The sequence below is a fragment of the Vanessa atalanta genome, chromosome 4 (genome assembly GCF_905147765.1).
Source record: "Vanessa atalanta chromosome 4, ilVanAtal1.2, whole genome shotgun sequence".
Taxonomy (NCBI): Eukaryota; Metazoa; Arthropoda; class Insecta; order Lepidoptera; family Nymphalidae; genus Vanessa; species Vanessa atalanta.
This window is the reverse complement of record NC_061874.1, coordinates 10,332,667-10,346,613: the sequence shown is the minus strand read 5'-3', so window position 1 is coordinate 10,346,613 and position 13,947 is coordinate 10,332,667. Positions and strand designations below refer to the sequence as shown.

Below are 13,947 nucleotides of genomic sequence, written 5' to 3'. Positions count from 1 at the left end.
TTTGTTTTTTGTCCTCATATCAATTGATTTTAATTTTAATTAAATACGGTTGAACAATAAAAAGGAAGGTTTGTGTCTGTGTCTGCTCAGCTTATCGCCATTCATTGTTAAACATTGCATTGCTCATAGAGCGTTTAAGGATTTAAATGAAAAAAAAAATGAAAAAGAAAAATTAACATCGTTGTTTATTGTCTATTTTTTATAAAAAATCGATTCTAATTTTTTAAAGTTTCTTTGGAGAAGAGAAGAATGTTTTATAGATTAACATATATATAACAATTAAAGTATTTCAGACAAAATCAATAAAGGTATCCCAAATGAAGCTATTTCATGTGCATCAATACCTTTATATACTTGTCATCCATACCACGTACACCACGTACAGGCACCTTTATATTTCCTCCATATTTGATTGGCATTTACATAATCGACTTATTCTGGAATTATATTTTTCACCTAATGTGTGTACGCAAACTTTTGTATAAGGTTTATTTTTCATATTCACGTGTCAGTATTTTGTTTGGATATAACTTGTAAGTAAGTTGTTTATACCTTCTTGACCTTTAGTCCTGGTCGTTCGATTATATAAAACAACTTGAACTACATAATAATACTAGTACCCGCTTGGCTCGGTAAGAGGATATACAGCGATCATTATGCAGAATATTTTACGAGTAATCGTATCACTCAGCATTGTCGTTACATTTGTTGTAATCGACGCAAAGCCCTGGTAAGTGTAATTTTATTTAATTTTAAAAATAATATTTTGATTGATTTTTTCTTCTGGGCAAAATATGTACCAGCCTCATTTACCAGTAGAGACAAAAAGGCGAGGTGTTATACTTTTAATGTAGTTGTTTTCGCGGTCTTTATATGTACAGTCATTATTTTGAATTTTAATATGTATTTTAAAGTTAGACCATTATGTTCAGTAATGATAATAATATTTCTTTTTTTTTTTTAATTAAATTGCTTAAGCTTGATGTAACAAATTTTTTTTTTTTTTTTACTAAATATTAGAGCTATATAATAACACATCTTCGCGGACACATTGAATAATGATGCTTTGTCATAAACAGGTGCGGTAATTATGGTTGTGGTGATAACGCATATGGTGGCGACAGCAATGGGTATGGTAGTGGCATAGGTGGATATGGTGGAGGCAGGGCCGGTTTTGGTGGCGGCAACGGTGGATTTGGTCCCCCATCCATAGACGGTGGATTTGTAGGAGGTAGATTTGGTGGTCAAGGGTAAATTATTTATGCCAATGATATTTTTTTAATATATTTTTTTCAATGACAATAAAAGACCAATATTTGATAGTTGATATACATAAATACAAAAAATCCAAAATAATTATAATTTTAATTTTATATATTTTTTTAGTGGCGGTGAAATGACATTTGGCGGCGGAAAACCAAATTTTGACATCAATGCTTGGTTTGGAGGGTAAAAATAACTAATACAAGTACCTTTCATGAAATTCATAAAATATTTCATTTTTAATATATTTTGTTTTTTTTTTTTTTATTTCTCTCAGCTTTGGTGGAGGACAACAAGGTCGCGGAGGAAGGTAAATGTTAAAATGTGTTATAATTTTAATAATATATTTTATTAATAATGTACTATACTTAAATCTAATATGTAGGAATTATATCATTTGAAAGAAATTATTAATATCTTCATACGTATTTTAAGCAGCGATCGGAAATGGATTTATTTTAGAAATAAATTTAACGCATGTTGTTTGAGCCGATCCAAACGTAAATTCAATAAAAATTTAAATTTCATTTATTTTGATGAATGGGACACATTTTGAGTTTTAGAATATATGTAGTCAAGTTTCTTCGTTGGATTCTCTATTTGGCTCATGAAATATATTTACTGATATGTGTATGACGTCTTAAGGTCAAAGAACAAAAATGTCTGTTTTTTTTGGAGTTGATACCAAACATATATATAAACATACCAAACACGGTTTATGTAAATAACTCATAAAGGACGTTTCAGTCTTTATAAAGTGCCAAGCTGTATATACATAGAGTCTTATAGATATAAGTTTGACAATAATTCCTCCTTTTGTAATATTTACTTTTCGCGCCAGTAAATTATATAATTATTATTATATCAAAAATTGCGAATTATTTAAAGACGTTAGAACGCAAACTGTTTTTTTTATATCCATTATCGTATTCGTTTCTTCGAGAGTATAATAGAAACACATCGTCTAAAAGTGTTGCTACACTATAAACAATCCTTCTTTTTATTATGATGTTATTATTTATTCATAATTGTTTTTCAGGCGACAAGAATATGACGACGAATATGAAGAAGTTGAGGAAGATGAGTATAGTGACTACACTTTCCAACCCCGTGTTTGTAGGGGATGCGGGATCAACAATATAGGGAACGGTCGGAACAACAAGAACTCATTTCACTTACATAGACATTGAATATTTTAGATTCATTAATTTAATCATAATGTAACCTGCGACTATCATTCACGCTCCATTTAATAAATAAAATATAAATAAATATTACGCTCGTTTCAATATATTCAAAATAATGATTGTGAATACAAATATTAATAATACATTACTCTATCGGAACTCAGCATATTGCACAACATTTAAATTGATATACAAAGTAGGCTTCATTTTGTTTTAGATGGAAAATCATTCATTAACATATACACTTACTTATCGACTGTTAAATTTAAAGCTACCTTCGGTCTAGAAAAAAGCCCTGATCTGAGGATCACCGGTGTAAGATGAATAGAGGATTGTTTGACAATTTTTTTTTTTTGTCATATGTAACAATTATAATAATAAATAAAGGACAAGATGAATTGGATGATTGATTGATATTTCTTCGTCTATTATATAACTAAACATTACTCTACCACTATTCTCTACAATATAGAAGATGGTTTAATTTTATTTAACCGTAAAGGAAAAACTATTCTGTATAAATTAGACACTATTTTGTATTCGTAAGTAATTTACTATAAATAAATTTAATCAATTAGTCTGAGTGTTAAAAGATTTAAATAATACGAAATAATAAGAAGGTTTAAGGCCCTGTATTATAAGTGTATTATACACTTTTCTATGGTGAAGCAAGTTTACTTTACGATCTACTGTTGTCGTGTTAACTGCAGACGTATCGTAACCGAAGCTGGTTTCAATGGTGCCGTGATATTGTATTTCAGTCGGCAGCAACCAAGTCTGCATGCATGTGTGTGTGTGTGAATGTCAAGCATAAAAAAAGCGGTAATTGCGTTTTATTTATAAAAAAACTTTTCAGTGAATTGTAAATAAAAACGAAATACTACGTCAATATAAAAGTCGCATCAATTGAAGTAAGCATATTGAATACGAGCCTTCCATTTATTCAGTCTGATTTAAATGTAAGAACTTGAATTTATTTTTTTCATATCGGAAAGTCAAAGAAAGAATAGATGAAATTCTTTCGAAATACTTACGGATGAAGAATTCAAATGAAGATATCGCTGATATGAATATCTCGAATTATCAACGCGCGAAAAACACAGTCAGATTTACTTATTCTGTTTATTTATTGGACTGTGATGTCGTCCATACAGCCACTTATAAGCTACAACTATCGTTATTCAAATTACATAATAGTTATTCGCCAATTATTTACGTTGGTTTTTTTTTACAAATTTGTAATAATTAATTTGGTACTAAAATAATTTTTAGAAGTTAAAACGAGATCCATCTACTGGCAAATTAAGGAACTGGCTATCAATACCGGTTTTATAGTTATAATACTAACTAATGTAAAAATATCAACGTTCGCCTGTCGTAAGTGAAAATGTTTAAGTCGGCCATCTTTAAAGTTGATCTGAATCATTATTTATAGAAAAAAAAAATATAATAAAAAATAAACAATACATTTTAATTGAATGAACACAATGATATATTTTGCGTAATTTTGTTTTGAGCTCCTAATTGAATCGCATTATTTATTTTGAAACGAGAGCTAAAAATACTACGTATCTTAGTAGATTCATAATCGGTTTCTGATATAATTTTAGTGGCAGTTTATATGTTTAATTGTTCCGATTCCTTCGCTTCTTAACTTGCTGGCAACGCAATGTGAGAAATTCGTCGTTTAATTATAGATTAACTGAACCGACTCGTATTCGCCATTTATAATGTTGACTGAAGTTTTATTTCATTATAGCATCTTTGTAATGTCATTCTAATGTAATCAGTATTTTGAAACTTAATTCGTAGTTGAGATTGCTTAAAATATTTTTTGAAGTATTTTAATACTATAAAATATTAAAGTACCTTTAACATTTTATAATTTTACCGCTATCTTGACTTTAAAGTCAAAGTCAAAAATCTTTATTCAATATAGAAGTGTTAACACTTGCTTATTGATAGTCAAAAATCTACCACCGGTTCGAAATTTAACACCTCGGACCTGAGAAGAACCGGCAAAAGAAACTCAGTGGGATATTATTATTTAGTTTTTTCCTCAATTCACTCATTTCCAAGTAAAGTCAATGCATGTTAAAGAATCATTGCCATCATCTCACGTGACAAAAATGGTGTTCAAGCTTCCTTTTCGACTATTTGACAATTCATAAGTTTAATGTTCCTTTGTTTTTTTTTTTTTTTTATTTTGTCTTCAATGCAAGAAATATTCAAAATATTTTTCTTCTTAACACAGTGAGTAATATAGATATTACTCTTTATATCGTGTGATCTTTAACCCGAACAATCACATAAACGTTTTAATTTTTAGTAATAAGCAATTGGACAGTTAGCTTTGACGTGTTTAATATATTTAATATGATCAAGTCACTGTTTCTTTCGTTTTGTTTCCTTGTTTTGTTTGTCAAAATAGAAACAAAACCTTGGTAAGGATAAAATTCACTATTCGCATGTGTTGAAATTTTTCACTTAGGTATTTCTTTTGAATATCGATAACTAATATTTAATAGTGAAGATATAATTACATATCAACTATTTACTCAGTTTGTCGGGCGTAATTTTGGAAGATTGTCCCACAAACATGTTTTTGATCTTATCGTCGTGTTTTATACGACAACTGTTTTACAAAACACGCATTCCTTGGCCAGTCAGCAATTAGTCGCGAGGGATTGTTTAATATAGTTTTTATGAAAATAATCTTGAGAGCGTTTGAAAAGTCTTTGTGAATACCCACAAACCGGCAGCAGCACCCTCTGTCTTTCAGACCAAGATCTAAGTTTTTGTTTGCGTATAAAAATACACTATATTGTGTGTATTTACCGTTTTATATTTTTCTGACAAAGTCTAGCTGGCGTATTTTATAATTTTATTATAAATATTTAAATGTTGATTATTTTTTCTTAATTTTTTAGCTACACGTGTATCCAGGGAGGTGGGGGTTATTTTGGCGGGTATGGCAGCGGATATAGTAGCAACTATGACTCCTATGGCACCTTCTATCACAACGGCTTTGGTGGAGGAAGGTGAAACTTATTCAACTTTTTAGAACAAAGTTCTTTACGTGACTTACAGTAGATTGAACTGGCAGGAATCGTTACGTAAGGTGGCCATTTCCTCTCTTTCTCTGTGTAATCTTTCTTTTATATACGGTTTTATTTGAACTTTATTTTGGTCAAGGTTTTTATTAAAAAAAATAATAATTTGGTAATACATTTCATTGCGTCTACTATTTAATGCATAATACAGTGAAAGCTACTTCTTTCGAACCAGAATGAATGAATGATCTAAAGTATATTTTTTTATATATTAGGAGTAATTTAATAATATATGTCACATTCATAAATCTATATTTTTCTTTACACAGTCAAATGCTCGGTAATTATTTACAAGGTGACGCTGGTGGCGCTGGTGTTGATATGCTAGGTGCTGCTTTAGTACTCGGTCAAGGAGTTGTAAATAGTGTTTATCAAAAAAACAGTGGTGTTTGGGATGGCAGGTATGGAAACACATTCAATATTAAGATTTGATATTTTCATAATGTATGTTAGCATTTTCCCATGTTTATCGTTATGGTACGATTGTGTTACGAATCGTACTGATGTGCAAGTCATTAACCTATTTTTAGTAGTTACATACATTGTTAGATATTATATTATGTAAGTTCTCAAAATGTCAAAAGAATTGAACATTGATATAAAAAAAAATAGCATAAATAATATATACATATATATATATTTTAATATATTGTTCTTTCGAAGGAGCCGAGATGGCCCAGTGGTTAGAACGCGTGCATCTTAATCGATGATTTCGGGTTCAAACCCAGGCAAGCACCACTGAATATTCATGTGCTTAATTTGTGTTTATAATTTATCTCGTGCTCGGTGGTGAAGGAAAACATCGTGAGGAAACCTGCATGTGACTAATTTCAACGAAATTCTGCCACATGTGTATTCCACCAATCCGCAATGGAGCAGCGTGGTGGAATAGGCTCCAAACCTTCTCCTCAAAGGGAGAGGAGGCCTTAGCCCAGCAGTGGGAAATTTACAGGCTGTTAATGTAATGTAAAATGTTCTTTCGAAATAGAGGTTTTCAACACGGCGGTAACTATCGTCATGGAGGTGGTTTCCAATATGGTGGGAGTCAATATCGCCGTGATGGATTTCAATATGGTGGTGGCCACTATCGCGGTGGTGGTTTTCAACACGGTGGTGGTTTTCAACAAGGTGGTGGATCACAACATTCTGAGGAAAATGGGTATGAATATTCTCGAGTATTGATAGATTGTGAATTTGATTTTCCTATGAATTACCGTTATTGAGTTGGCAGTTCTATCTCTATTAACTTCCACGAACAACATATATACACGTAAAAAATATAGTTTGTGAATATCGTTACTAATTTGATTTGAAACCTGCGGTGATATTCTGTTTGAACGTACCCATTACGTATATCATTTATGAAATAAAAATGATTAGTGTTTATTTTTATCATTGACTTATATGTATAGTACTAGACAAGCTGTTCAAAATAAAAATTGTGTCACAGTGACGGATAAGGAAAGCGGAAGGGTAAGTTGCCAAGACGATCGCGCAGATGTGGCACAATAGTGTTTATCTTTTTCTGTTTGTCTCTGAGAGTATTATAGTGAGATTATTTTAAATAATGGTCATAATTGTAATTTTGTTCAGTAGATTAGACAATAATTATACAAATAAATTGCTGCTCTCAAAAACTACTAAATGAGTAATGAGATTAAATGAGTTGTGGTTAATTTACCGTAACTTAGTACGCAAAATCCCAGTACTGGATAGCGCGTCTATATATGTATATAGACAGTAGTAAGTCAATGTTTTTAATAGTCACAAAATATAGGAATTTATACTTTTTTATTAATTGGTTTTCATAGCTTAATTAATTGTTAAATTAAATTTTGTCCACCTTTACCTTTATATTAGATAATGGTGTCTTGTATTGTCAAAGTCACGCTATAATTATGACGGAAGTAACGAGACAGATGAAAATGACGGTAACATCATTTGATATTATAACAACTCTGGTTTCCGAGTGACGGCCTTCAACACGGCCATATTTCGACAATTAATTGACGTCACCGCTGTCCTCGGAAAACGGGGTTACTGAATACAAAATTAATGTTCGTTTTTTTTTTTTTATTTGTAGAAATTCTGGTGGTAAAAGCGACAGTGGCAATGGCGAGAAGAGTAGTCAAATATACAACATAGGAAATGGGCGCGAGAATCGTAACACAGTTAATATATATTTAAATAAAGAATGAGTGTGTAATGAAAAAATATTCTTGTATACAGTATACCATTGTTATTAAGAAAATTAAAGCTCTATAAATCATTATCGATACTTCCCGTTCAGTCATACTGACTGTACCTTTGGATCTTTAACAGAATCAAAAATTAGAATTTCGGTTTGGCAAATATTTAAAAAAAATTAGAAATACATACCTTCTGCTATGAATTATTTTCTTTTTAACCAACATATATTAGATTAGATGAGTTTTGCCAATTTTCAAGTCCATCTGACGTTTCGAATATGGTGAAAGTAACGTTGAAAGATTATGCTACATAGATAAGAAGTACCTTAGATTATTTAAATATCAAGAGAGTGTCGCACTCAATAACTAAAACAAACGAACAAGCTTTACTAACATGGTGTGTGTGGTGTGTGGTGACCTAACGTCATACTACTTTACTAGAGTGCGTACCAAATATTGACCAATTAAAAAATCTTTTTCGCGTTCTCAGCTTTGACAGTCTTCGACATGTACAGGTGGAGCTAATATAAACGTGTTAGAAATATTTATTTTACAAACTTTTTTACATTGTAGAATAACAAACCTAAGTTTAATTAATTTACATATTTAACTTAATATTTCAATAATAAAAATGGAAGCGTTACTGCCACTTTTTTATTGCTTGTTGTTTCGTTTAGAAAATATCTGCCATTAAAGATTTGCTATTGCTTTATGCCTGCACAAATTGAAATTGGAACACTGATTCATTTTTAAAAATTGAATAAAGTCTGCAATCATGCATGCATTTTAGGGAACAATATAGACACTAAAAATGAACTCAATTTGGTCTTACGTATGGCAAATGAAAGAACTCGTTATGAGATATATAAAATTTACTACATTTTATATAAATATTAATTTAAATTCGCATTTTAAGTCATGCACGCAATCTATATAATATTCTGCATTGTAAATAAATAAATATAATATATTAAAACTATTGATATTATTTTATTTAATCTTAAACCAAAGTTAAATTGGACCATATCCAAATATTTAAAAAATCGTTCGTCATTTATCGACGAACAATATGCATTAAAAGTGTAGACATCGATGACGTTGATTCCAATATTTAATGTATTTTACCGAAAATACAAAAACAACAATAATTTATTATTTTAATATATTGTTTTAGTAGTTCAAACATTTACGGATATTTAATTTGTGTCGTCTAAATTAGAAAACAATGAATCAGTGATACGATTAATTTCGTTGCTAGTCAAAGGAAAATTATATAGTTACGGATATTTATGATTAAAATAAATATAATTTAATTTATAATTAATTATTTTGTTTCTGTAGTCCTTTCTTTCCTTTCTTGCTTCTTGATAAAAATATTGATTATTTTCATTTAGGTCGATGTGGTTTATTAATATGAACAATGTTTGTATTTTTTCTTCCGTTACCGATGCTATTAATTTCGCATCCTCGGCATACCTTGGGTAGAAAAATTAAGTCGTTGTAGTCACCGAAGCCGTAGTCACCGTAGACTCTGAAAAATTATATATTTATAAAGCCTAGTTATGTAGTTAGGTGATATTGTCCTAACTGATTTCGAACAGGCTGATCTTGACTGTGGCGGATCAAATGAGCCATCTGATGATAAGTGGTCGTTTCTGCCCATAGATTTTGACTCTATAATATATACCATTATTTACATCGCCAGCCTTTTATGTGTTGTATTTTATTTTATTTCCCTGTTGCCTGTAATTACAACGTACTCACTCTTCAATTATGTTTGGGGTAGCATCTTTGATGAGATGGCCCTTAACAAGACGATATTGTACAAAACCCTATCAACAAGTAATTACAAAATATATTTCTCTCATAATTAGATCGGATCGAATACGACCGTTTACTTGTGAAGACACAGGAGATTTTGACAGAAAAAGAAATGAAATTGTTTACTGGTCCGGCGCTTGGTCCAAAATTTGGATTTTGGATCCGCTTCTATATAAGCTTACCACTAAACCAACGAGGCTGCAATTCAAATTTATGTAATAAAACGAATAGGGATTTTATGATATACATTTGGGTTTATAGCACACACAAGTGGACAGTTTCGACACGATTCTAACATTTTTTTGTTGCATATTCAACTGAAGTCTAGCTTTTATAGCAGTTACCCGTGTAAGATTACACAGTATTTTTTTTACGTCAGGATATTTTTGTATGTAATAGTATTTAATAAATATTACATAACAATACTAGTTCATCGTCACGACGTTCCTCTAAAAATTTTGGATACATGTAAATGGTTAAAGTTTGTTACTATAATAAACTAATACGAGTTACTTATGAAAACATGTATTATTTAAATAAAGGTCAATTAATGTATTAATCATACTGGTACTGCTTAGGTTATATAAAATTAAATATAGGTAAAAAACTACATAAGAGTAGAGTATGATTTTCTTACCGTGGTTCTGGTCTTGTCTCAGTGACCGCACAGAGAGCGACGATACAAATAATGAACAAAACTGACTTCAACATTTTTTTTTTAATTTTAAGCAAATGAGTATCAACAATTATTTCTATGATCTGTAAAATGTGTATATCTAAATAAAGATTTCTGATTTGATTTGAACAACGTTACTCTCCGATGAATGTATTAATTATGTCGCTATATAATTACAGCAAGTATTTAAATATTAATTTGAACAATGCGGTTAAGCAAAGTTGATAAATAAATTCAATAATGTTATACATTTTTTTTCAAAATAAATACATTTATGTAGTAGTATTTTCCTCTGGTAGTAATCCGCTATTGGATTATTATTAATGACATATAAATAAAAATATTAAATCACAAGTGAAAAGGGCTTACGGGTAATATTAAAGGATGCTCACACTCACAAGGATCTTTCTGGACCATTTTCTTTTTCTCATTTATAAGATTTATTATTAATTATTATTTAGATGGTAAATATTGGTGTATTTTGAATTGTGAAAATTAATAAATGTCCCACTTATGGGTTACCCCTAACTTGTTTAGAGAATATACGAGGCAAACAATAAAAATAGAGAAAATAACATATAAAAAAAAATAGACACAATACACATACATACACGTAAATAGGAGTTATATATAGGTATAGTAATATAAGTAAAATAGTTATACGCAGGTATGTATCAAAACAGGGAAAGACAAACCAAAAAATCTGAACCCATGAGGAAAACCAAGTAATTGGTTGCGAGTTGAACTAATTTAGTAGCTTTGATTGTCTCGCAGGCATTTGGAATTTAAAATATTCCGGTTTTCGTCATATAAACAGAATAAAGTGCATCTATGATAGAACAGTCATTCTAATATTTAAATATGGTACGTCCATAGAGCGCAGTAACCTTCGGTCAATCAGTAACATCGCCAACGCGCCACCAACCTTGGAAGTTAAGATACGATTTGATGTTTCATATCCCTTGTGCCTGCAATTACAATGCAAATTGGTACACTGTGGCAGATTGTCACCAGACACATGCAGGCTTCCTCACAATCTTACCATTCACCGCCGACCTCGAGATAAACGATAATAGCGATCATGAAAATTCAGTGAAACTGTAAATTTGATTTATAATAATTTATTATAAAGAATTGTCATATTCCATTGAATACAACAATATAATGTGCTATAATAGAGATAATGGAATTAATGTAACGCTTGGATTTTAATTCAATTTTGTTTGTTTTGTTACAAATGAAATCTTAACTAAAATTATGAAAAAGAAAAAGTTTATTTGTTTCTTACGCTTTCTCGTCTAACTACTCAACCGATCGTCATGGAAACTTGTAGTTAGGGGTAGTTTTGAATGTTAATTCTCCAAAATGATTGTTATATATTATACCTGTGTTATTTTTAATAAATGTGATTTTATTCACAAATAGCTCTTTATTATAGTAATTGCCCTCTCTCTCTAATAAGCTAACACGCCGCGAATCTTATATATTAATAGCGTAAGTTGATTTTTGTCTCAGTGATTATGGCACGATAAATAAAAAAAACAGTTATGGTCTCATTTTAAAGTGCTCCAGCCGTAGATGTGCAGAAAATTAAAGAGGATTCTTGATTGCAATTTACTAAATTATTACGATTTAACAAATAATTAATTTTAGAGAGCTGATAAAAGTTACTGGCCGGTTAGGGAGCAGTATACTACGGCTGTAAAAAAAAATTAAAAACTTAAACAAAATTAAAGTAAATTGTTTTCGACAAACTCCAATTCTAACTGAACTAATGTATACTATTTCACACTATTTATTGTATCTATTTGAGTACTCTATGTTAGTATTTGAGTAACTTGCATTGAAGTGAGTTGTTCACAATTAAATTAAATCAAAATAATCATTCGTTCAATCATAGGTTTAAAATTGCTAAAAAAACCTTTAAAAGAAACGTGAAGTTTCGTGGGACACCCATTAGTGCTATTATGAAATTTACTGATAAATTACGGACGTCTAAAAGTATGACTTAATTTTAAGCACTACTTAAGTTATACCTTCCAGCTGTTTAAAGTAACGATGTTGACCATCTAAGAAAATAAACAAGCTATTTTAAAATATTTTTCAATGATTCGTACGATTAACTTTAATATTTTATTTTTGTTTAGCGTTTCACAAACTTCAAAGAATATTTTGAGAGTATTTTTTCCTTGAAATTTACTCCATTAAGGTATCCTTACGTGTAAAGGTGTGTGCGTAAACACCACCGCTCTCTACTCCCTTCTTCACATAATCCTATGGGACGGCCCAACACAACTTACAGATGTACGTGTCTCGGAAACACGTGAATTTAAATACAACTAATTTTCCCTTGGGGCACTAATTTAAATTTTTTAATAATAATATTTATAAAATAAAAAGTCAATATTTTTTTGCATCGAGCCGTATTCGAACCCTTAAAAGACAACGAGACTATACTAACGACATATAACACTCGCATTACCTAGATAAATTAATGATGTGCTTGGAAAGTAATAAGGGGTTTTCTATTTGCATAATAGCTAAGAAATATATTTTATATATTATACGTTCTATAAGGTAACACCGAGAGCTGGCTATATCAATGAAAGCTAACGACTCAACTTCTTATCTTGCGCTGGCAGCTTTGCGAAAATGCGGACAAAAGGCCCTCATTTCGGAGCATAACTATGTTACAACCTCTTACGTGTTTTCTTTGCTTGAATTTTAATTAGAATCTACAATGAAGTATATATGTCTAGCTGCCTTGTAAGATACAGACTTATTTTTCAGTGTTTTTACGTCTTTAATTAAAAACTGATTCCTGTATTTTTATCATTATATTACCATTAAAAAGAAAAATATACATACAATAGAAACACAAAACAGCGGCTATTCACGAGGAATTATTAAAACAAAAGCGGAAAAGAACAAAATGTCATGTTATTTACATTTCAATGCAACTATATTTAAAAAGTTAGAACCACTGTGTACTATAACGAATGGTTTTTCGAAGGAAATTACGACAATCGTATTAACTGGAAAATTTTGTATTGAATTCAACAAATTCGAATTTACTTCAAAATCATATTCTAAGAAGCAATATAACTCTAAGTAATATATATATTTATATCTATTGGTTGGATTGCGTAAACAAGAGATGGTTACGATTTTATTGAAAACTGAGAAAGGCCGCATTAAATTACTTTAAAAGAAAATCTAATAACCATAGTATTTTTTGCTTGGTAGTAGGACTTTGTTGAAGCCCGCATAAGTAGGTACCACCCACATTTTCCACCGTTAAAAAGCAGTCATTATTATTGTTATATTCCGTTTTGTATGATAAGTGAGCCTTTGTACTAATAAAAAAAAACTTGTAACTAAATAAAAAAAAAAACACACACACACATATTTCAGTACCCGAGGTTGTGATGTAAGGGATGATTAATATTTATCATAGTGCCAATACGGATGGGCGATGGTGTACACTTTAGCTCATTTGCTTTATATTTGAAATACAATAAAAACAAATATATTATTAAACTAGCTCGCTCACTCTTCTAAAACATAATAAATCAATGCGTCACTAGTTTCTAATATTGAAACAGCTGAAAACGTTTGAACTTAATTGCGTGTATTTGGTTAACGTGATGCCCTATAAAATAGTTTCTGATATTTTTGGAAGATATTATCTTAGAACT

The 13,947-nt window shown here is 30.3% G+C and overlaps 2 protein-coding genes across 3 annotated transcripts; both read left to right on the top strand.

Moving 5' to 3' along the window:
* The first annotated feature begins 619 nt into the window (after positions 1-619).
* On the top strand, positions 620-2,537 carry LOC125077884 (ctenidin-1-like). 2 transcript variants are annotated; one of them, XM_047689992.1, is made up of 5 exons: positions 620-730; positions 1,080-1,250; positions 1,387-1,449; positions 1,541-1,573; positions 2,303-2,537. In XM_047689992.1, the coding sequence occupies exons 1-5, from the start codon at positions 657-659 to the stop codon at positions 2,451-2,453; spliced, it is 492 nt and encodes a 163-aa protein (XP_047545948.1). In that variant the 5' UTR covers positions 620-656; the 3' UTR covers positions 2,454-2,537. The 2 variants fall into 2 exon arrangements, with proteins under 2 accessions (XP_047545948.1, XP_047545949.1); XM_047689993.1 differs by lacking the exon at positions 1,387-1,449.
* Positions 2,538-4,783: 2,246 nt separating this feature from the next.
* On the top strand, positions 4,784-7,835 carry LOC125077924 (dormancy-associated protein 2-like). Its single transcript, XM_047690037.1, has 6 exons — positions 4,784-4,894; positions 5,381-5,491; positions 5,833-5,964; positions 6,552-6,606; positions 6,643-6,722; positions 7,647-7,835. Exons 1-6 carry the CDS (start codon positions 4,827-4,829, stop codon positions 7,759-7,761), a joined length of 561 nt encoding a protein of 186 aa, XP_047545993.1. The 5' UTR covers positions 4,784-4,826; the 3' UTR covers positions 7,762-7,835.
* The last annotated feature ends 6,112 nt before the right edge of the window (positions 7,836-13,947 follow it).

Excerpts from the sequence above, each read along its gene's own strand:
- LOC125077884 (XM_047689992.1), top strand. The coding sequence starts at position 657 with ATGCAGAATATTTTACGAGTAATCGTATCACTCAGCATTGTCGTTACA. Across the intron at positions 1,450-1,540 it reads ATCAATGCTTGGTTTGGAGG|CTTTGGTGGAGGACAACAAG; the intron begins GTAAAAATAACT and ends TATTTCTCTCAG. Across the intron at positions 1,574-2,302 it reads CAACAAGGTCGCGGAGGAAG|GCGACAAGAATATGACGACG; the intron begins GTAAATGTTAAA and ends ATTGTTTTTCAG.
- LOC125077924 (XM_047690037.1), top strand. The coding sequence starts at position 4,827 with ATGATCAAGTCACTGTTTCTTTCGTTTTGTTTCCTTGTTTTGTTTGTC. Across the intron at positions 5,965-6,551 it reads AGTGGTGTTTGGGATGGCAG|AGGTTTTCAACACGGCGGTA; the intron begins GTATGGAAACAC and ends CTTTCGAAATAG. Across the intron at positions 6,723-7,646 it reads CAACATTCTGAGGAAAATGG|AAATTCTGGTGGTAAAAGCG; the intron begins GTATGAATATTC and ends TTTTATTTGTAG.